This window comes from Hylobates moloch, unplaced genomic scaffold (genome assembly GCF_009828535.3).
Source record: "Hylobates moloch isolate HMO894 unplaced genomic scaffold, HMol_V3 SCAFFOLD_16, whole genome shotgun sequence".
NCBI lineage: Eukaryota > Metazoa > Chordata > Mammalia > Primates > Hylobatidae > Hylobates > Hylobates moloch.
Window position 1 is genome coordinate 9,182,700 of NW_026652291.1, and position 24,395 is coordinate 9,207,094.

The 24,395-nt window shown below is 45.0% G+C and overlaps 1 protein-coding gene across 2 annotated transcripts in view; it reads right to left on the reverse strand.

Annotated features, from left to right (window-relative positions):
- The window catches only part of AK7 (adenylate kinase 7), a 97,170-nt gene extending 78,212 nt beyond the window's left edge, over nucleotides 1-18,958 (reverse strand). Inside the window, exons 1-4 of one of the 2 annotated variants that reach the window (XM_032179640.2) lie at nucleotides 18,827-18,958; nucleotides 12,305-12,493; nucleotides 5,761-5,869; nucleotides 1,538-1,632 (exon numbers count right to left, since the gene is read on the reverse strand). In XM_032179640.2, the coding sequence (XP_032035531.1) occupies nucleotides 1,538-1,632; nucleotides 5,761-5,869; nucleotides 12,305-12,493; nucleotides 18,827-18,931 (498 nt within the window). In that variant the 5' untranslated portion in view covers nucleotides 18,932-18,958. The remainder of the gene's footprint in view (nucleotides 1-1,537; nucleotides 1,633-5,760; nucleotides 5,870-12,304; nucleotides 12,494-18,826) is intronic. The other variant, XM_058429631.1, reaches the window with a different exon arrangement.
- Between the last annotated feature and the right edge of the window lie 5,437 nt (nucleotides 18,959-24,395).

Below are 24,395 nucleotides of genomic sequence, written 5' to 3' on the forward strand. Positions count from 1 at the left end.
TGAGCATTGAGGACATTGTTGAATCCTCTGGGTGCAGCTGTTCCTGAAGTCTATTATTGAACTTATTCATTATTTTGCTTACTTTGATTGGGACAATCAGTCAGGATGCTAGCACAGTGGTCAGCCAGTCCATTGACTCATAATTGTTTTATAGTGAACACTTAGCGGGACACTCTGAGGGAAGGGATTATAATAGGAATAAAATGACCATGATCTGCTCCTTAAGGTGATGGCATCCAAAGTAGGTGAGTACACTTTACAAGGAAAGAGCATGAAACCTGTGGTCCCTGCCCTCAGGGGGTTCTCAGTCCGCCAGAGGAAAGACAATTAAACAAATACACATCATTTGATGCAATAATGTGATGAATCCCTAAATATCTCCTTGTTATATATAATATATTCCATTGACCATGTCATGCACTCTGTCACATTTAACATTTCTGAAATTAGAACATATCTGGGATCAATGGCGTATCATTGTGGTCAGCCAGGAAGCACTGGCAATTTCGCAGCCGGTGACTCAGTGACCTTGAACACACCGTTGCTATTGTTATCACTTCAAGTTGAGTCAACTACTCGCGTTGATTTAATTGCCTTTTAAAAGAGTGTACTGTGATTCAGCACTGAAATGGAAAGGTAGTGCATAGGCACAAAGGCACAGGAACAGAGCAGCAAACGTCAATTTGACATTAGTCAAGAGAATAAGCAATGTTGGAAGAATGACTGTGGCTCATGTTTTCTTGCAACGTAATAACCACATACTCTAGGGGTTTTATACTGAGTTGTGTGGAAAAAGACAGAATGTGGTGTGATTCAGAGATGGACTCTGAATATGAGGAAGTTTGGGAATACTATAATCACTATATTTTACTTGTATTTTCTTTTTCTTTTTCTTCCTTCGTTTATTTAGAGATGGAGTCTCACTCTGTTGCCCAGGCTGGAGTGCAGTGGCGCAATCTTGGCTCACTGCAACCTCCGCCTCCCGGGTTCAAGGGATTCACCTGCCTCAGCCTCCCAAGTAGCTGGGATTAAAGGCACCTGGCACCATGCCCAGGTAATTTTTGTATTTTTAGTAGAGACCGAGTTTTGCCATGTTGGCCAGGCTGGTCTCGAACTCCTGACCTCAGGTGATCCACCCGCCTCGGCCTCCCAAAGTGCTGGTTTACAGGCGTGAGCCACCGTGCCCAGCCTATATTTCTTCTTAATGTATGCACAAGAATGTACGTGACAAAAATATGGGTCTAAGTAAGTCTAAAAGAGAGCTCTTTCAATGTTTAAAATACAAAGCAAAAGTGATAAGCAAGCTTTGCTATAGTTTCATAGGCAGCATATTTTTCCTTCTTAGAGGCATGTAAAACAATGAAATCCCTTAGAATTGAATGTGCTTAGAGTCAGTAAACTCTGCTGGGTGCTTATTATGGGATAGGATTCAGGAGTGGGAGAATACACAACTCACCATAGGAAGTTCCCTCCGCACACAGATTACAAGGTGTTAAGGCTGAAATGTTACATAAAGGAAAGCTAATGCTCTACTTACGGGGTCCAGGGCTTTGGATCGCGCCCAAGTCATCATCGTCGATAGTAAAATAAATACCTTTCGCTTTTCAAAGTGGCTGACTTCTTCACTGAGTGCTGTGGGGCCAAAAAGCAGAGTGGTTATTTGGACCCATGCACAACTTGGTTTCTAAATCACGTGTACTATTAGTCACCAGTAGGAGCCACTTAACACCAGGGTGCTGTTATCTCTGATACTTCTTTGACCTGTTCCCATCACCGTTCTTCGAATTCCCCCTCCTTTCTCTCTACCTGTATCTGAAATATGGATCCCCGCAGGTTGTTCACAACCAAGCATTTCAGTCTCATCAGTGCTCTCCACTGCAGCCCTTTCTCTCCACTATGCTCATCGGTTGCCTGATCCCTTCTGAGCTGAGCTCAAAATCGTGGCCCCTTTCTGTTTTCTGGCCTCTGGCCATGTGCTTTTCCTTTTTGGGAGGGCTGGTGACAGTAAGGATCATAGCTGACATGAATTAGAACAACTCACGGGCTTTGTTGAATTCCCCCCACTATGAGATAGCTATTCTGGGTTACAGATGCAGAAACCGAGGCACAGTTTGCCCAGGATCATAGAGGGAAGTGATGGGGCAGAGAGTCCAATACAGGCTGTCTGGCTGCCAGGCCCGTGCTGTCCCCACCATGCCCCCTAGCCAGCTGCCCAGAAAAGGGAGCAGGCTGGGGACAGGGCAGCAGAGGCCCCACATCAGAAGGTAAGGGCTTCTTAGGAGTTCCCATAAGGCAACCTTGTTCAGTGAAAGCCATCGTGGAAGGAAGTAATTTGGGGTGTGCCCACCCTTCCCACTCCACCCCTGGGGCTGTGGGCTGTAGTGGAGAGCACTGATAAGGCAGAAACGTTTGGTAATCAACAACTTGCAGGGATTCATATTTAGAATAGAGGTGGAGAGAAAGGTGAGCATTTTATTTCCAAAGGGTTTGCTGCTTTGCAAAAAGGCTCTCTACACATTTAAGCATTGAATCTCCTTGAATGTATTTGGCTAAGGGATTCCATTAACATATTCTTCCTGATGTATAATTTTCAAGAAACGTATCGGCCGGGTGCGGTGGCTCAGCCTAATCCCAGCACTTTGGGAGCCCGAGGCGGGCAGATCACAAGGTCAGGAGATCAAGACCGTCCTGGCTAACACAGTGAAACTCTGTCTCTACTAAAAATACAAAAAATTAGCCAGGCGTGGTGGCACGTGTCTGTAGTCCCAGCTACTTGGGAGGCTGAGGCAGGAGAATGGCGTGAACCCGGGAGGCGGAGCTTGCAGTGAGCTGAGATTGTGCCACTGCACTCCAGCCTGGCACAGAGCGAGACTCCGTCTCAAAAAAAAAAAAAAAAAAAGAAACATATCAAAGCTGCAAAGTGAGGTCTAATTAAACTGTCAGAGGGGCTAAGTGATGAGCTGCCATGGTATGATTTGAGTATCATGAGGTGATGCCCTAAACAAGCAACAAAATGAAATGCTGATATCCTGGATCTGATAAAGGTATGGATTTCTACCCTAAAATGAGAAAGTGTTATTGAATTAAGTCTAAGAACACTATGATCACATATTATTCCAAACTTTAAGTGTTACTTTTGTTTCTATGTTTAGTCTAATAACAAAAATTTTCTCTTCAATTTAATTTTGCTCTTTTAACCTTTCTGCTCTGCTGAGCTTCAGTTTGGCCTATTTTGTGAATACTTGGCACACCTTGAGGTCCTCTAACTGGGTTATCCTTTTTTATTTATGATATTTATAATAGGTCTAGAATGATCTGCTTGTTCCCCTTTGAACACACCCTTCATCTATATGCAAATATTTTCTCTCCTTTCTAATAATGTATTCCGTTCTCTTCTGTCATCTTGCTTTCTTTCCATAGTATCTGTGAAAGGCAAGGTACGAGAATTCTAAGACTTTTAAAAACAATTTAATAAAACATTATTAAAAATAATACATAGCTGGTTGTGGTTGTTCACTCCTGTAATCCCAGCCCTGTTGGAGGCCGAGGATTGCTTGAGGCCAGAAGCTAGAGACCACCCTGGGCAACATAGCTAGACCTCATCTCTACAAAAAATTAAAAAAAAATAGCTGGATGCACACCTGTAATTCTAGCTACTCGGGAGGCTGAGGCAGGAGGATTGCTTGAGGCCAGGAGTTTGAGGCTGTAGTAAGCGAATGATATACTACTGCACTCCAGCCTGGGTGACAGAGCAAGACCCTATCTTTAAAAAAAAAGAAAGAAAGGAATACATATCCATTGCGAGAAAAACAAAATCTAAGAATATGCATTAGGTAAAATGACAAAGTCCCCATCCCTTACCAACCTCATGCCCTACCAACCCCATACCCCCCAGGTGACTCTGGTGACAGATTGAAGGATCTCTGACTATATTTTCTTACAGACACAAACATTCTATATCTCAAAAACAAAGTAATTCAGCTAAAAGTTTTCCTCTAAATAGAAAAGTAAAATTTTCTTGATTATTTGAACCTCTTTATTAGAAGGAAGCAGTAAAACATTCTACATTTTAAAGCTCATGAAAGGAAATGCAGTGTCAAACTTGAGAAAAGGTTACGTTTCCTTGAGGGGGAGAGGGTGGTCCTAAGAAAGGCCGATGCCCATCTGTGACAGCAGGAAGTCAGTGGTTAATGTCTGAAATTCACAATCAAGAGGCACCTATGGAGGCATTTTGATGTTTTAAATGAGGTTACTTGGCCGGGTGCAGTGGCTCACTCCTGTAAACCCAGCACTTTGGGAGGCCAAGGCGGGCAGATCGCTTGAGGTCAGGAGTTTAAGATCAACCTGGACAACGTGGCGAAACCGCGTCTCTACTAAAAATACAAAAATTATCTGGGCATGGTGGTACATGCCTGTAATCCCAGCTACTTGGGAGGCTGAGGCAGGAGAACCACTTGAAGCCGGGAGGTGGAGATTGCAGTGAGCCGAGACAGTGCCACTGCACTCCAGCCTGGGTGACAGAGCAAGATCTTGTCTCAAAAAAAAAAAAAAAAAAAATTAGGTTGCTTTAGGGGAGCACGAATCACAAAAGCACCATCTTGCTAAACACCACTTCATTCTCTTAGACTTGAGGTCCTTACAGTTCATTACATTTTTCAAAGCAAGATGACAGAGCAAGATCTTGTCTCAAAAAAAAAAAAAATGAGGTTGCTTTGGAGGAGATGAATCACAAAAGCACCACCTTGCTAAACACCACTTCATTCTCTTAGAGTTGAGGTCCTTAGAATTCATTACATTTTTCAAAGCACTTTCAAAATACAAGCATTCTCTACAAGCCTTCCCTGACCTTTGCCATCAGGGAACATTTGTTGAATTGAATCAAATATTTAGAGTTAGAAACAATTCCTCCCCTCTTAAAGTCACGTGGCTCTTATACATAACTTTCTTGTGAGTGCACCCCCCCTTTGTTGAGTTAAAGTTTCTCTTGGGTGCCTTGTCTCTTGTGTGATGACTTGTGCCTTGGGGTACCTTTTCTTATCTGTCTTTGTATCTGTCCGTACATTCAACCCCACCTCCTTATGCAGTGCCTATAGAATGAGTCAGGTTGCATTTAAAGTTAAATGTTTTGGCGAGGCACCATGGCTCACGCCTGTAACTCCAGTGCTTTGGGAGGCTGAGGCTGGAGGATGGCTTGAGGCCAGGGGTTTGAGACCAACCTGGACAACATGGCAATTCCCCATCTCTACCAAAAAAAAAAAAAAAAAAAAAAATTAGCTGGGTATGGTGGCAGAAGCCTGTAGTGCCAGCTACTCAGGAGGCTGAGGCGGGAGGATGTCTTGAGCCCAGGAGTTCGAGGCTGTAGTAAGCTGTGATCAGGCCACTGCACTACAGCCTGGGTAATGTTTCATTTTAAAAATATACATTTATTTTATTTTATTCTTTGTGTAGAGATGAGGCCTTGTCACGTTGTCCAGGCTGGTCTTGAACTCCTGGGCTCAATAATCCCCCCACCTCGGCCTCCCAAAGTATTAGGATTACAGGCATGAGCCACTGTGCCAGCCTTCATTTTTTTGATAATTAAAAATATTCTATTCTTCAGAAGTATCTATCCATATTACTATCATGGATTTCATACTTTAGGTAAGTCTCAGACCAGTTTTTCTACAGCCCTGCTTTGCCTAGTGTTCCTAGATGACTATTAGGTGAAGCAAGCAGCACTATAATAGCATCCCTGGGGATGAAAGAGTACACCTCACTGACCAGAGACTGCCCAGATGGCTTCCTCTATTTGCTGTGAGCTCTCAGTGATGTTATAAATAATAACATCACACTCCAGCAGGCGCATGAGAAGGTCTTCTCGAGAGATGGCCTGAAAAAGAAAATTGACAGCCATTTGCAGCAAGACACTAACAAGGTAACCTTAATATTTCGATGAAATGATAATTTTCAAAATAGATATGCTACACTGAGGAGTCCCACAGGAAACACTTCCAGGAGGGTTTCTATTTAAAATGAAATTGTGACTGTCTTCTGTGTGTAGTTTTCAAGTAACAAAGAAGTTTATGAAAACAGCTTGGAACAGATGATTTAAAAATTGCATAATAATCTTAGGTTCTATTTCTGCATGCTGTTTAAACTCCAGTTCAGAAGGGAAGAATTAGAACACACTAAAGAAAATGAGTGAGGCATTTAAAACTAATTCAAACTCTATGCAAGATTATTTGAGCAATTATATATCACGAATCACTCAGAAGTGCTGATGAATGACGAATGTGGATTGTCTTAGAATTCTCAAGATGGATTTAATCTGTTCTCTTTCTAGATGTAAGGTACCTTATTACAGTTGGCAGCTGGGAATATTTTAAAAATACGGAAACTTTTAATGATTAAAAATGTAAAGTTTATACATTAAATAGAAGTAACTTTGCTGCTTTGCTGATTATTTTTGTTGCTTTTTTTTTTTTTTTTTTTTTTTAATATGAGACACAGTTTCACTCTGTTGCCCAGGCTGGAGTGCAGTGGCATGATCTCAGCTCACTGCAACCTCCGCCTCCCAGGTCCAAGTGGTTCTCATACCTCAGCCTCCCAAGTAGCTGGGACTACAGGCACACGCCACAATGCCTGGCTTTTTTTTCTTTTTTGTAGAGATGGGGTTTCACCATGTTGGCCAGGCTGGTCTCAAACTCTTGACCTCTGGTGATCCGCCCACCTTGGCCTCCCAAAAAGTTGGGATTACAGGCGTGAGTCACGGTGCCAGCTGTTGATCATTGTGTTTTAACTAGTCAATCCTTGCTGCATGAATACCAGTACACTTCCCAATAGTACAATACCTTGAGTGCATTAAGAACCACAAAAGGACCCCGCATTTCCAAACCAAGATTTGCATTAGTTGTTATTCCCACTGTCCTGAACATCAGCTATTTTCCGCAGTTCTTTGACCAACTGTATTAAAGTAGAACCTTTTAGACCAAGCTGGGTCTCTTCCTTTATTGAAGAACAAAGGGAAGTTGATGCCTTTCCTTAGGAAATGACAGTTCTGCCTTGGCAAGGTTAATACGTCCTTGTTAAATTCAACAGCATACACTAAGTTGCTAGTTTCTCCAGCCCTGTTCCCTAGATTCTTTTGGATGAATCTGCATTAGTTTTCTAGGGCAGTTGTAACAAACTGTCACAAACTGCATGGCTTGAACGACCAAAGTCTCACTGTCCTGGAAGCTAAAAACCCAGGATCAAGGTGTTGCAGGATTGGTTCCTTCCAAGGGCTGAGAGGGAGAGTCTGTTCTGTGCCTCTCCCCTAGCTTCTGCTGGTTTGCTAGCAATCTATTCCTCATCTTGTATATGCATCACCCTGATCTCCACCTTGATATTCACATGGTGTTCTATCTGTATGCCATCTGTGTCTAAATTTCCCCTTTTTATAAGCTCACTGGTCATACTGGATGATAAGCCCACTTTAATGACCTCCATTTATTTATTTACTTATTTATTTATTTATTATTTATTTATTTAAGACAGAGTCTCGCTCTGTCGCCCAGGCTGGAGTGCAGTGACACAATCTCAGCTCACTGCAACTTCCACCTCCCTGATTCAAGCAATTCTCCCTGCCTCAGCCTCCCGAGTAGCTGGGATTACAGGCACCCACTATTTTTGTATTTTTAGTACAGACGGGGTTTCACAATGTTGGCCAGGTTGGTCTTGAACTCCTGACCTCAGGTGATCTGCCCACTCGGCCTCCCAAAGTACTGGGATTACAGACGTGAGCTACTGCGCCTGGCTGATGACCTCCATTTAATTGGATTTCCTCTGCAAACACCCCATCTCCAAATATGGCCATATTCAGAAATACCAGGGGTTAGGATTTCAATATATCTCTTGGGGGTGGGGGAGAAACAACTCGACCCATACCACCAGCCATTCACTTCCTTCTCTCGGCTGAATGTGCAAGAGGGAAGCCACTGACAATTTTGATCCAAACATTGATTTTTACTTTACCAATAGCATGACAGTGGGAAAGGAAACTACCTTCCCAGTACACCTGGGATGGATCAAGATCCAGAAATGACACATGAAAGAAAAGAAGAAAACACTGGGGGAATACGAGGACTCAAAGATGTGTATTCTAGATGTGGCCTAAGAGAAAGAAGATACAGCATCTATGTTTGCAGCTTGTAAAAGCAGATGGAAGTGGTGTCCATAGAAAAACATGCACACGTGTCAAATTATGGTTGGCTCTATTTAAGATGAAATAGCCACATTTTCAGGAGAATGGTTGTCCTGACCTGATGTGGAGTGACCATTTTTGTGCATTCGTTTGTTCACCCAACAAACATTTGTGGGCCCTGCTTTTGACTGTAGTAATAGAGGCAAACATGAGTAATATATAGCTGCTGATACTAAGGAGCAGTGTGTCTGTGTGTGTGTGTGCGCTTTGAGAAGATTTATACCAAATAATTATGGTCTAATGTAGACAACAGCCCGACCAAGCACATATGAAGCCGTTGTACAAATGAGAAAAAAAGTAACCTGCTTGGTGAAAAAATTACAAGAAGGGCTAAACTCTGGGGCCCAGGACAGCCAACATAACAGGCTGCTCTTCAGCCCCTACTCATGCCCTTAGCCTGGCACTCTTGTACAATGTGCAACCTATACAGCCAGACACAGAAGCCCCAAATGTGGAAAGGGCTGTCATAGAGGTACATTTGAGGTTCAATGGACTAAGAGAAAGACATGATTTTGTCTCATAGGAGAAGATATTTGAGTTGGGCTGGAAGGATGAATACCAGCTCACCTGGCAGAGCCCAGAATGCTCAGGGAATAGCAGGTGGCTTGTTGAGCCAGGTAGAGGCACCACCTTTCATAACCTGAACCAGGCTAACGGTTTCCATTCTCACCTCTCCCTCACCTTTTATTCATTTTTTGCTGGTCTTCTCTGTATCATTCCAATTGCAGCATATGTGCCGCTGAAGCGAGCACTCTCCCTCACCTTTCCTGCCACCTGTGTCTTCCCCGTGGCTCCCCATAACCCATGCTCTTTCTCTGCCACAGCGCACCATATGCTTTCCCAGGCATTCCCCCTTGCACGGTGTTTCCTTCCTCCCTTACTTGTCTTGCAGGCTCCACTCAACCACAGAAGACCAGCCTCAGCCCACCATCTCCAGTAGATCCCACCCTTCCAAGGGAGGGGCATCTGCAGGACTTTGTGCTAATGGAGGCTCCAGGATCTCAAGATCAGAGCATAGGAGGCCCCGACCTGTTTGGCAGGAAGGGATTTGAAGCTTCATTTGCCTGTTTCTCTAGATAAGGCTGAGAACTCCTTAGGTGCCCCTTTCAGAGAGGCTGTGGGAAATTAACTCCCCCTTCTGGCTTAAAGGATGAGCCTAATTGATCTAAGGGTAAGTGACTGGCTCAGGAAAGGGACAATGACTCCATTCACGACCGTGAGACTCAAAGAGATGCTTGCCAGGGACTGCTGGCAATGTCCACCCTCCTTTCTCCGAGACCTTCTGGAAGTTTGCTTTGCCAGAGTGTCACTGTGTGTGAACGAAGGCCCTGGACTGTTGCAGCCTTACTGCCAGCCTGAAGATAAAGTCATCCCTCAAGGAGGGCAGAGCCCAGGAAGGGGCAGGAAGAGGAGCTGGAGCCTGTGGATCAGCTCGGAAGCCGGTTCCACTTCTGGACCACTAGCTACATAAGCTGATGAATTTCCGTTATTTATTAAGCCAGTTTGGGTCACCTCTGTTTTCTACTACATGCGGTCCAACACAGCCCCAATTGATAGAGATAGCAAGGTCTTTAATAAAAATCAGTAGTACAAAGTCATACAAAGAGTGGTTTTGGGCCAGGCGTGGTGGCTCATGCTTGTAATCCCAGCACTTTGGGAGGCCAAGGTGGGCAGATCACCTAAGATCAGAAGTTCAAGACCAGCCTGGACAACATAGTGAAACCATGTCTCTATTAAAAACACAAAAAATTAGCCGGGTGTGGCCGGGCGCGGTGGCTCGCGCCTGTAGTCCCAGCACTTTGGGAGGCCGAGGTGGGCGGATCACGAGGTCAGGAGATGGAGACCATCCTGGCTAACGTGGTGAAACTCCGTCTCTACTAAAAATATAAAAAATCAGCTGGGCGTGGTGGCAGGCGCCTGTAGTCCCAGCTGCTTGGGAGGCTGAGGCAGGAGAATGGCATGAACCTGGGAGGCAGAGCTTGCCGTGAGCCGAGATCACGCCACTGCACTCCAGCCTGGGCAACAGAGCGAGACTCCGTCTCAAAAAAAAAAAAAAAAATTAGCCGGGTGTGGTGGCACGTGCCTGTAGTCCCAGCTACTCGGGAGGCTGAGGCAGGAGAATCGCTTGAACCCAGGAGGCGAAGGGTGTAGTAAGCCAAGATCGCGCCACTGCACTCCAGTCTGGGCAACAGAGTGAGACTCCATCTCAAAAAAAAAAAAAGAATGTTTTTGTAGGGGGATCTAATAAATATGATTTTGAATATGTTGATTTAGCAATGCCTGCAGGACAACTGGGGACTGGTCTAGGAGGCAGCTAGATTTGGAGGCTGCAGACAGGCAAGAAAAGCACTGGCTATATGGGGAGCTGAAGCTATAGGGCTGGATAAGATTTAAGAAGGTCACCTGTTGTAGGAAGAGAGTGAGCTCTGGGGAAAACCGCATTTAAAGGGTTAAAAGAGGAAAAGGAGCCAGAGAAAGAAGCTGGGAAGGAGGGCTTGGGCGCTTAGTCAGTGCAGAGCCGAGGCACAAGAAGGGAAGGCGAGTTTCTCTCGGGAAGCCAGGCTGCTGCTGTGAAGCCAGGTGAGCTAAGCCCAGGCTGCTGCTGTGAAGCCAGGTGAGCTAAGCCCAGGCTGCTGCTGTGAAGCCAGGTGAGCTAAGCCCAGGCTGCTGCTGTGAAGCCAGGTGAGCTAAGCCCCTCGGGAGTCAGGGGACTGCTGGTGACATTGGCCAGGGCACCTCCTGTGAAGTGTTGTGGGCAGGGCCGGCCAGCATTGGATAGACCAGTGAATGGCGGCGGTGAAGGGGTGAGGCCTGCAAATGCCGCTGGTCTCCTGAAGTTCAGTGGTGGCAGGGGCCAGGGGCAGAGAAAGAGGCTGGTGGCCAGCAGGGAGGCCAAGTTAAGTGTTTTTTACAGTAGGAATGATTTGAGCATATGTGTAGGTGTAGAGGAAGAAGCCAGTGGCAAGAAGAGAGAGAAGGGAGGTGAAGGGGAAAGAATACCCAGAAGACAGGGGAAGGGGGTGAATGGGAAGGTCTCAAAGATGTCTGGAGGGATGCATTTGTCCATTCCACAAGTATTTATTGAGGCCACTTTGTGGCAGTGGCTGTGTTAGGTGCCACAGATACATGGATAAACACTGGGATAAACAAGTCATGGTCTCCGCCCTCAAGGACCCGACAGTCAGTGTCCACGGACCCCCACCATAGACAGGTGATAACAATGAGTGTGAAAAGCAGTATGATCTAGGCAGGCAAAGGATGATATGGGAGCTCAGAATCCAAACTGGGAGTGAGGGAGAAGTAGGAATCATGAATGGCTTCCTGGAGGAAGTGACACAAGTCTTGAAGGATGAATAAAAAAAAAAAGAGAGAAGGCTTCTCCAGGGTACAGCGTGTGGAAAGCTGTATGGTAGGCTCCAGAGAGTAGTAGGCAGGGTAAGGGAGGAGTTGGCCCGGGAGAAGAAGAGGGCCACTTCTTCTCAGACATTTAAACGTCTCAGGTCTAGGACTGTGTTGAATTTGTCACGTGGAGACAGCATTGTTTCTGGAGACAGCAATGGTATATTATTCCTGAGTGGCGCATTACCAAAGGATGTTTCTCTTAAAAAATTATTTTCATAAATATAAAATAGAGACAGGATCTTGCTATGTTGCCCAGGCTGGTCTCGAGCCCCTGGCCTTAAGCAATCCTCCCTCCTCAGCCTCCCACAGTGCTGGGATTACAGGCGTGAGCCACCGCGCCCGGCCTATTTCTCCTTCACAGACGGCGCCCATCATGGCACAGACTTGTCTTGGATAATGCAGGGCAGAATATGCTGGAGAGGAGAATTGTATGAGTCTGAAAGTCCAAATTAGATCCATCCTTTCCAACACTATCTAATTTAAACTCTTTGCTTTGGCCCAAAAGTGAAAGTGGGGTCTACGAGGTAAATCTCCATTACAGGAGAAAGCCATTCCCTCAACCTGGCCATGTCTGTGGAAGAGAGGGGAGGGGAGGCAAACAGTAAAACAAGTTGTCAAGGCGTTGGGGCGGAAGCCGACTCTTCCCTCTGTCTACTCCTGGCCAGAGCCTCTGGGACTTACAGAGTACGTCTCCACCGCAAAGTCAGGCCGCGGGCTCTCAGGCTTGGACAGCGTGCCCACAATCTGGAATGTGCCTTCCTTCACTTTGGTTGAGGAAGCTTCCAGCATAGCTGACTTATTTTCATCTTCCTCTTCCTCTTCCTCTGTAATTTCTTCAAGCGAAGCCCCAACTACACAGTTAGATAGAAACTGCAAGGAAACAGAAATTTCCCAAATGGTAAGAGCAAATTAGAGTCAGGGGGCCAGTGAATGATGACTCTAGAAACTTCCCTTTCCCGAGTGCTTGCTGGGCGCCACCAAGGCAAAGCAAATGCTTTGCACACTGTCATCTCATTTAAGTTGATTGAATTCCTGGAGGAGTGGGTACTGTTATAATTCCCCATTTTATAGATGAGGAACTCAAGGTCAGAGAGCTTAATTCACTTGTTTCCAGATACTGCATCCTCTAGCAGCAGGCAGAGCTGGGTCACAGTGATGATGTTTGTGTTGTCCAACAGAAATACAGAAATGTAATAGGAACCACATAGGTTATTTTATTTTATTTATTTTTAAAGATGTGGTCTTGCTATGTTGCCTAGGCTGGTTTCAAATTCCTGGGGTCCTCCTACCTCAGCCTCCTGAGTAGCTGGGACTACAGGCACTTATGTAGTTTTAAATTTTCTAGTAGCAACATTTTAAAAAGTAAAAACAAAGGGTAAAATTAATTTAAATGTTGTGAGGTCAGGTGCAGTGGCTCATGCCTGTAATCCCAGCACTTTGGGAGGCTGAGGCAGGTGGATCGCTTGAGGTCAGGAGCTCGACACCAGCCTGGCCAACATGGTGAAACCTCGTCTCTACTAAAAATACAAAAATTAGCTGGGCATGGTGGTGCACACCTGTAGTCCCCGCTACTTGGGAGGCTGAGACGAGAGAATTGCTTGAACCTGGGAGGTGGAAGTTGCAGTGAGCCGAGATTGTGCCATTGCACTCCAGGCTGGGCAACAGAGCAAGACTCCGCCTAAAAAAAAAAAAATTGAATGCCGTGGTATTTAATGCAATACATCCAAAATATTATCAACTTAATATGTAATCAATATAAAAATTATTGAGCTATTTTACTTTTTTATTTGAAATTCAATCTGCATTTTACACTGAAAGAACATCTCTATTTGGACTAGCCACATTTCTTTTTTTGAGACAGAGTCTCGTTCTGTTGCTCAGGCTGGAGTGCAGTGGTGCAAGCATAGCTCACTGCAACCTCAAACTCCTGGCCTCAACCAATCCTCCTGCCTCAGCCTCCTGAGTAGCTGGGACTATAGGTGTGTGCCACCACGCCTGGCTAATTTTTTATTTTTATATTTATTTTTGTAGAAATGGGGTATTGCTGTTGTTGCCCAGGCTGGTGTGGACTAACCAAATTTAAGTGTTCAAAGGCTACATGTGGCCAGTGGCTACAGTATTGAATAAGGAAATAGAAAGAAGTTGGCAAAGTTTCTGTTCTTGCTTTCCAAAAGCTATCCTTAGAAGTGGCTTTTGTGGTGATTACGAGTTTCATTCGTTTATATGTCAATACTTACTTATATATGTCAACAATCATTTTATCTATTAAGCATATATAAATAATCATGACATTACCATATCTTGGGAATAAAGATATAATAAAACCAAATAACCAAAAAGTCCCAACTCATTTATTTTGATAGAAAACAGTCCAGGTTAGCATGCAAGATTGCCAGCTTCAACCTCCTATTGGAATATATTTCTCCCAAGTAAATTACGTATGTTTTCATTTCATTTATCTCTCAAACATACATATTCAATTTTATTATCCTCTTTCACAGTTGAGGAAATTGATGCCCAGCAAAAAGAGATGGGGCTGGGGTGGCGTTGCCCAACTGGGTTGTAAGCCTAAAACGAGACACAGCTTCCATTTCTCTTATATTCCTCATATTCCCACTCCCATGTTCCTTGGAGCAGATGATCAGTAATTACCTGGAATTTGAGAAAGGCCCTGATTAATTAAGGACCAACTAGAAAATTCTGTTATTGAAAAGTTTTTGAAAAAGATCTCTGGACAGAGCGTGGTGGCCCATGCCTATAATCCCAGCACTTTGGGAGACCAAGGCAGGAGGATTGCTAGAGAAAGATCTCTGTATACTAAAAGAAGTTTCATTACAAAAATATTGTTATAAAAAATAATCAAGATCTTTGGGAGGCCAAGGTAGGCAGATCACGAGGTCAGGAAATTGAGACCATCCTGGCCAACATGGTGAAACTCCGTCTCTACCAAAAATACAAAAATTAGCTGGGCGTGGTGGCACATGCCTGTAATCCCAGCTACTCGGGAGGCTGAGGCAGAAGAATCACCTGAACCCAGGAGGCAGAAGTTGCAGTGAGCCAAGATCATGCTACTGTACTCCAGCCTGGCGACAGAGCAAGACTCCGTCTCAAAAAAAAAAAAAAAAAATTCAAAATCAAAAGGGGATTAAGGAAGGAGATAAACTCCCTTCCCTCATTCTTTTTTTTTTTTCTGGAGACAAGGTTTTACTCTGCCCTATGTATACCTCCCAGGCTGGAATGCAGTGATTCGATCACAGCTCACTGCAGCCTCGAACTGGGCTCAAGTGATCCTCCCCATCCTGCCTCCTGAGCAGCTGGGAAGGTAGGCGTGTGCCACCACGCCTAGATTCTCCTTCATTCCTAATCTCAATCATGTTCATGTCACCTCCCTTTTTTATACAGGTGACCCTTGAACAACACAGGTTTGAACTTTGTAGGTCCACTTAGCCACTTATTTTCTTCCACCTCTGCCACCCCTGAGACCAGCCCCTCCTCTTCATCCTCTGCCTCAGCCTATGCAACATGAACACAGAGGATGAAGACCTTTAGGACAACCCACTTCTGTTTAATGAATAGTAAACATATTTGTCTTCTTTATGATTTTCTTATAAACATTTTCTTTCCTCTAGCTTACTTTATTGTAAGAACGCAGTATATTTTATGTGAACAAAATATGTGTTGACTGTTTATGTTATTGGTAAGGATTCCTGTTAACAATAGGTTATTAGTAGTTTAGTTCTGGGGAGTCAAAAGTTATACATAGCCTGCAGTCCCAGCTACTTAGGACACTGAGGTGGGAAGATCACTTGAGCCCAGGAGCTCGAGTCCAGCCTGGGCGACGTTAATGAGACCCATGTCTCTTAAACATACATAAATAAATAAGAGTTATGTGCAGAGTTTTAACTGTCTTCTCTATATCTGTATCTTTTTTTTTTTTTTAAAGGTAGATTTTTCCTCTGTTGCCCAGGCTGGAGTGCAGTGGTGCGATCTCGGCTCACTGCAAACTCTGTCTCCCAGGTTCAAGTGATTCTCCTGCCTTGGCCTCTGGAGTAGCTGGGATTACAGGCACAAGCCACCACACCTGGCTAATTTTTGTATTTTTAGTAGAGATGGGATTTTGCCATGTTGGCCAGGCTGGTCTCGAACTCCTGACCTCAAGTGATCCGCTTGCCTTGGCGTCCCAAATTGCTGGGATTACAGGTGTGAGCCACTGCACCCGGCCTGTATCTGTATCTTTTTGAAAAACAAAACCCCTAATCCCTGCGTTGTTCAAGGCTTCCCGCTGAATTTAGAGTATAAACGAAACTCCTGGCCAAGGCCATCCATGACCTGGCCCTCTCTGCTGGCCTCTGCTCCGCTAATCTATGTAATAAATTTCTATGGAGCACAGACCATGAGTGCATCCCTGCTTAGGAGCTGAGTAGGGCCATTTTCTGGGCTCTCTGGGCCCCTTCCTCCATTAAAAAAAAATTCAAACATTATATTTCTCAATCGCATGCTATAAAGACAAACACATTCATTGACTCTAAAATTTCATTTGTTTCCTTCTGATTTTAAAAGAAATTAGCACACTTTTTGTGGGCCCCTAAAAGTCTCATGGGTCCTGGGCATGGTACTTGCTGCACCTAATGAAGAAGTGGGCCCAGGAAGCCCTGGTGCACTGCCCCCTAGCCACTGTGCACACAAAAACCGCCAACCCTATTCCTACTTTGGAATCTGTGCCTTTGCTGTGCCCTCTGAGAACTATTTTCTCTGGCTTGAGCCTCATCCTGTGTATGTTAGATTAAATGTCACCTTTTTTTTTTTTTTCTGAGATGGAGTTTCACTCTGTCACCCAGGCTGGAGTACAGTGGCGTGATCTTGGCTCTGCAACCTGCGCCTCCCGGGTTCAAGCGATTCTCCTGCCTCAGCCTCCTGAATAGCTGAGATTACAGGCGCCCGCCACCACACCCAGCTAACTTTTGTATTTTTGGTAGAGACAGGGTTTCATCCTGTTGGTCAGGCTGGTCTCGAACTCCTGACCTCAGGGACATTTTCTGTGTACAGATAAATCATCTATCTTCTCTATGTCTGTATTTTTTTTGAAAAACACAAATAAGATTATACTACACCTGTTTGGTAATGCTTCCTTTCTTTAAAAACTTTTTGTTACAGTTTTGTGTCTTTGCTTCTTCTTTCCTACCTTTTCTGATAATTTGGAAGATGTATCATGTGTTTAGAGTCCCTTCTGGTAGATATAGGTCATATGTAATATATACGTATATTGTTTATCTTGTATAATTACATGCCTTAATCTCTGGTTTTTGTTTGTGTGTGTGTGTGTGTGTGTGTGTGTGTGTGTGTGTGTGTGTGTTTTGAGATGGAGTTTCACTCTGTTGCCCAGGCTGGAGCGAAGTGGTGCAATCTCGGCTCACTGCAACCTCCGCCCCCTGGGTTCAAGTGATTTTCCTGCCTCAGCCTCCAGAGCAGCTGGGATTATAGGCCCCTGCCACCACGCCCAGTTAATTTTTGTATTTTTAGTAGAGACAGGGTTTCACTATGTTGGCCAGGCTGGTCTTGAACTCCTGACCTCAGGTGATCCACCCACCTCAGCCTCCCAAAGTGCTAGTATTACACCGCGCCCCACCCTAAATCTCTGTTTTTTGATGGATGCATTTTAGATGGTACACTGGGTTGAATAGTGTCTACCCCCACCAAATTCCTGTCCTCTTAGAACCTGTGAATGTGGCCTTATTTGGAAATAGGGTCTTTGCAGATATAATCAAGTTAAAATGAAGCCATATTGGATAGGGTGAGTCCTAATCCAACAACTGGTGTCCTTATAAGAAGAAGGAAGTTTCCACACAGAGACACAGGGGAGAGAACACCATGTGAAGAAGGTGGCAGAGATTGGAGTCTACTGCCAAGAGGTGCCAAGAATTATTGGCAACTACCAGAAGCTAGGAGAGGGGCAAGCAACAGTTCTTCCCCTGGAGCTTCCAGTAGAAACCAACCCTGCTGACACCTTGATCTTGGACTTCTGCCCTCAAGAACTGCGAGAGAATAAATTCTGTTTTATAAGGTCATCCAGTTTGTGGCAATTGGTTACCACAGCCCTAGAAAACTAATACAGATGGTACGTACTGTAGCCTCTTCTTATTTTAAGCAGATTTGTCCTGTTCGAACGTGCAGTCATTAGCCTCAGAGAAGTCTGTCCAGGGTGAGATTAGATTTCTCTGTAGCTCTAGAGGACAGAATTAAGATGGACGGGTCCTACCCACAGGGAATGATAAAATCATGGCTTTCTTTTGACAACTGATCATATTCGCATGAAGGGCCCCAGAGCCCTTTTTCTGAATATCTTCATTTTCCAGGGATAAAGACAGAGAAAGGTGAGGAAACTTAATGGAACTCAGGGACCCAAACGGTGTCTGGTCCATAATAGATGCTCAAAAACCATATATTGAAGGGATGGATGAATGAAAAACGCTTCATGGGCAATATAAAAATTTGATTTACTCACGCCTGTAATCCCTGCACTTTGGGAGGCCGAGACGGGTGGATCATGAGGTCAGGAGATCGATCGAGACCATCCTGGCTAACACAGTGAAACCCCCTCTCTACTAAAAATACAAAAAATTAGCCGGGTGCTGTGTCGGGCGCCTGTAGTCCCAGCTACTCGGAGGCTGAGGCAGGAGAATGGCGTAAACCCGGGAGGCGGAGCTTGCAGTGAGCGGAGATCGCGCCACTGCACTCCAGCCTGAGTGACAGAGCAAGACTCCGTCTCAAAAAAAAAAAAAAAAAAAAAAAAATTGATTTATTTTCTCGTTTAGCCGCCCGCTTCAAAATCGATGGAAGGGTAGAAAGAGAAGTTAGTAGGAGGCAAGAGACCTGGAGTCTCTGTCCAGGTTCTGGCCTCAACTCTCTATGTGATCTTGGGCAAGTCCCTTCCTCCCTCTTAGCCTCAGTTTCCCCTCATTAAAAGGAGGAACAGGGGATGGACCAGTGATCTCCAGACACCTGGGCTTCCATGTAGAATCCCTTGTCCAGCCTGGGTGCGGACTGGGGTCCAGGGGGCATTGGTGGTGCCCAGGACGCGGGACCCTCCCTGAAGAAAGGCCCCGACAGCGCCCTGGGGCGCAGACCCTCGCTGGGTTTGCGGACTGGGGACCGAGGGCTGGGAGCTGAGAGCTGGCGTGAGGCTCGGGCGCCGCCGCCGCTCACCTTCCCGATGTTTCCGCTGCTGTAGGAGTCCAACAGGTTTATAAACACCCTCTGGGTCCGGATAACTTTCTCCGTGGGAGCAGCAGTTTCCTCTTCTTCAGCCATGGCGGGAGCCGCGCTGGTTGCTAAGGTGAAAGCGTCACTCTGCTTGCCAAGGAGGCGGGGCCCGGGCCAGGGAGGCGGGGCAGGTTCTCTCTGGGGGCGGGGCCTTGGCGCCGGGCACAGTTTGCCGGGAGGGGAGGGGCGTGTCGTGGGCGAAGCAGGGAGTGCCGGGCGCTGGGCGGGGAGTGCCGGGCGGGGCGGTGCGTCTCGTGCCCGGCGCTAATCAGGGCGTGCCAGACGGGGCGGGGCAGGCTGTGCCGGTCGCTGGGCGGGGGGTGCCGGGTAGGGCGGAGCGAGTCGTGCCGGGGGGCTGGGCGGGGCGTGCCGGGCAGGGAGGGGCGTGTCGTGCCGGGGGGCTGGGCGGGGCGTGCCGGGCAGGGCGGGGCGTGTCGTGCAGCGGGCTGGGCGGGGCGCGCCGGGCGAGGCGAGGCTCAGGGCTGGCAACTGCGGGCGCTCTCGGCTTCCGGGCGCCAGGCGGATGTCCCCGCGAGTGCTTTCCGCGGCGCCGCGCGTGCAGCCCGGGTCTCACCCTGGCTTGCTGCCCACTGTCAGCCCTTGGGCAGTGCACGGTTTCTTTCGGAGGCTCCCTGGGCGTCTGTCCCAGGGGGCCATATGATTGCTGTGCCTTTTTATCTCCATTGTTCGGAAAGTCTGGAAACACATCCCTGTGTCCGCTTGACCCGATGACTAAAAATAATGAGAATTCTGAAGAAGAGGGAATGGCCCACAGCCTAGGACTCTCCCCGATACGTGGGAGTTACTCAGCACTCTCCCATGGGGTGGTCCGGCCGGGGCGACGGGACGTAAGCCTCAGCTGCGAAGAAAAGCTGTTGCCATGGAGTTTCGGGCTCCCGAACACCCGAGCGACGCTAGTGTGGTCCCGCCTTGCGGCAGTTGCGGCTTGGTCTGCGGGCTCAGCTCCCTTGGGGGTTGTTTCCAGATGCAAGTTCCAGGAAGACCCCTGGTGTCGGCTGGGGGCGACCAGAGGCCGTAGGTGCCCGGGATTCGCTCACATTCACCAAGGGACGAAATTTAGACTGGACCGTTCCACAAGAGATTATACATGCAGTTGCTGAGATAAATCCACAAATTAAAAGATAACATTCAACTCGGTGATCACTGGACCATAAAGGTTGTGGTGGACTAAGAATACGCGGTTGCCTTGGAACAGCCTGATCATATTGAACTGCTTTCATGCCTTAAGCATTAATTAACTCCTTAAATGCAAATATTTAACACTTACAGCAATTGTGTGTGCGTGGTTTCTTCTCGTTCTTTTTATTATTTTTAATAGAGACAGGGTCTCACTATGTTTGTTGCACAGGCCAGTCTCTAACTCTGGGGCTCAAGAGACTCTCCTGCCTCGTCCTCCCAAAGTGCTGGTATTACAGGCATGAGCCACCACGCCAGCCTTGTTCTTATTTTTAATTTTTAACTAATTTTTTTGAGATGGAGTCTCGCTCTATCACCCAGACTGGAGTGCAATGGCATAATCTCACCTCACTGCAACCTCGCCTTCCGGCTTCAACCGATTCTCTTGCCTCAGCCTCCGGAGTAGCTGGGATTACAGGCGCCTACCACCATGCCCGGCTAATTTTTGTATTTTTAGTAGAGACAGGTTTTCAGCATATTGGTCACGCTGGTCTTGAACTTCTGGCCTCAAGTGATCCACCTGCCTCGGCCTCTCAAAGTGCTGTGATTTACAGGTGTGAGGCACCCCACCTGGCCTTCTTCTTTTTAAAAAATACTGATTGTTTCAAAAAACGGAGGTGGCCCAAGATCTCCAGACAGCTTGGAGGCTCCGGGCTTTCAGGCACTCATGAGACTTGGCTTTGAGTTTCAGCTCTCCAGTCATTTGTGGGAGGCTGGGACCAATCTTTTAACTTTCCCTAGGCTGTTAAATTGCCTGTAAAATAGGAGTGATACCACCAGCCTAACAAGGCTGTTAGGATTAAAGAAGACATATGTGAAGCATTTTCTGAAGTGGTCTCCAAAGGTGAAATTAATTGCTTTTTCTTTTCCTGCAAGGCTAAGGCACACTTGTACAGATGGGAGCCTTTATATTTTGTTTTTCTGTCCCCACTCCATTTTCTTTTTTATACATGCAACTCTCATTAAAACTTGTTTTGATAAACTAACGCTTTGAGGTTTTGCCAACTCAATTTGGGAACAGTTTGCTCATAGCAAATTTTTTTTATTTTTTTGAGACAGAGTCTTGCTCTATCCTTTAGGCTGGAGGGCAGTGGCGCGATCTTGGCTCACCGCAACCTCTGCCTCCTGGGTTCAAGCCATTCTCCTGCCTCAGCCTCCCGAGTAGTTGGGATTACAGGCGTGTGCCACCACACTCGGCTAATTTTTCTATTTTGAGTAGAGAATGGAGGTTTCACCATTTTGGCCAGGCTGGTCTTGAACTCCTGACCTTGTGATCCACCCGCCTCGGCCTCCCAAAGTGTTGAGATTACAGGTGTGAGCCACCAGGCCCGGCAATTTTTTGCTTTTTTTTAATCAACAAGAAAGTAATGTCAATTTAAATGTAAAAGTATTCATGCAAGATCAGTGCGAAACTTAGAAAATGTACTTCAGCATTCTTTCAAATGACTTACTAGTTCAACTATTCTAAAATTCACCTGATTCATTTTCAGATTTTTAGTTTATCTCTGCATTCCTTGCTGATATGCAGTTAAGCAGGTAAACACTTTGAAAGTTATTCAACCAGTCATGGTGCAATAAAATATTATAACTTACCTCTGTTTCTTTCATGAAATGAGCTTGCCATAGTTACAGGGGGGATGGCTTCTAGATAATTTTATATATATTGGTAGGTTAAAAAAGGAGATTCTTTTTTTTTTTTTTTTTGACATCGAGTCTCACTCTGTCACCCAGGCTGGAGTGCAGGGGGCAATCTTGGCTCACTACAACCTCCACCTCCCAGGTTCAAGCAATTCTCCTGCCTCAGCCTCCCCAGTAGTTGGGATTACAGGTGTGTGCCACCACACCCAGTTAATTTTTGTATTTTTAGTAGAGATGGTTTCACCATGTTGGCCAGGCTGGTCTCAAACTCCTGATCTCAGGCGATCCACCCACCTCAACCTCCCAAAGTGCTGGGATTACAGGTGTGAGCCACCGCACCCAGGCCAGAGATTCTACTAATTCTAGTATACCAACTAACATGTTTCCTTTGTTATTCTTTCCCTCTTTTAAAATCAGTTTTCATATAAACACAAAGTTAATGTGATGGTTTTTATTAACACGTACTGTATGGGGACAGCTGGTGGAGTCAGAAGACCTAGGTTCTGATCCAACTGCACTGCTCATAGGCAGTTGCTGAGCAAGGTGCTCAATCTGTCTATCTCACCTTTATCATCCAGAAAATAAAGGGATTGGAAAGAAAGTTCTGAAGTCAATGTGGCACCTATCAGAATCTCAGTGTTTTCTTACTATGTTCCTCAACATTCAAACAGCACATTTTATGTTTTTGAACACCGGGGAGAGAACAGCACGGTGTGCAATAGAAGAAGCTAATGGTTGTAAGTACATTAGTAGCAGCCGAACTTAGAGGAAAGGTGGGAAGAGTGTCATCATGGGAAATGAGGTGTGCACTCTTCTCTTCATAATCATACTGCCTCTTCAAGGATCTTGGGAGCAGATACAACTCAGCAAGGCTTGGTACTTTTGCTAGACAGCCTCTAGCTAGCTTAAACCCCACATCTATTGCATTTCCTGCTTCTAATTAGTACATACAAGCTAATGTATAAAATGTGAAAAAGTATTAAGAAAATGAAAATTACCTATTTTATCACCTAGTGATGACTACTAACAGCCTATAATCTTTTTTTGTTACATATACAATTATTTTTCAAAACACAGTATGTATAGTTTTATATCCTTTTTTTGTGTAGCACAATTTTTTCCCATTGCCATTTTTTCATGATTTTTAGTGGTTGCATATTTTTCCATCAAAAGATGTAGCATCACTTTACCACTCTTTAGAGCCTTCCCAATTTTTCATTAGGGGAAATGAACATCCTTATATACTAGTTTTTTTGCTGAATCATTTCCCTATGCTAGGTTGCTAGTATATTAACAAATTCAGAAGTTATAAACTTTGTAAAGGATTTATTACCAATGTTTCCAGAAAGATTTCAACAATATACCCTCCAATAGAATGTAAGAGTGCTTCCTCATTAAATCCTTACAGGTATTAAGTTTAAATAAGAAGAATCACAAAATTAGCAAGTGAAATGACCCAATCACTTAAAATTTTTCTTTCTTGAGTTAATGGTTGGGTTGGACCTCTTTCAAGTAGTTATTGACATTTATTTTTTTTTCTGAGTTGACTATATTATTTGCCCATTGTTTGCATTTTTTCTTCCTATTGATTTGTAAGAGTTATTTATATAAAAGCTTTTTTTTTCTTTTTCCTTTAGAAGTGAAATTAAGGCTTAATTTATCTGGTTAAGTTTTATAATTTTCTTTTTTTTTTTTTTTTAAGAGACAGGGTCTTGTTCTGTCATCCAGGCTGGAGCGCAGTGGCACGATCGTAGCTCACCACAGTCTCCAATTCCTGGGCTCAAGCAATCTTCCTGCTTCAGCTTTCCTAATAGCTAGGACTGCAGGCGTGTGTCACCAGGCCATGCTTTTATAATTTTTTGTAGAAATAGGATCTATGTTGCGCAGGCTGGTCTTGCACTCCTGGCCTCAAGTAATCCTCCTGCCTGGGCCTCCCAAACCACTGGAATTGCAAGTGTGAGCCACGACACCTGGCCTATCTGCTGGTTAAGTTCTTTAAACGGACCAGGTAAAATGGAGGTTTTAATATCTAAATTCTCATGTATATCTGTGTAGTTTTATTAATGTCCTCTCCTCTTGTTCCTCACTCCTCTTTCATAGTAATAACAAGAGAACGCTCACTTCAGTCACTTCAAATCCAAATGTAACAATGCAGAATTAAAAAATGGAAACAAGCTCTTGCAATTAATCATTTATCACAAAATGAACAATTTCAACTCTTAAACATCCAATCACTTTTCTTCATACTAACTCAAAATGAGTAAACAGAATTTTATTCAAACTTTACAAATATCATTTACATTTAGCCTGAGATTAAGCATGAGAAAGTTCAACCTGAAGTTAGACTTCATTGCCCAGTTAAGCATCTGAAAATAAAGCTGAGAATGAATATACATCATCAAACAAAGCATTCCAATGAAGTCTGGCAATGAATTGTGACACAAACTGAACTTTAATTTGCTCTGGTCCACATGATCTTCAGAGCCTAAAAGTTCCTATTTTTTAATAATGATGGAAAAATATCTGCAAATGACAAATGCATAAAGTGTGACCAGATGCAAAATTTTAGTTCAACATTTCTACAGCAGCTGCTTTAGGTGACCATTAAAAAACAACTCCCCAATCCTTATTGTTCAACATGTACTTGAAAACATGCGGCAGCATGGTACAGTTTATT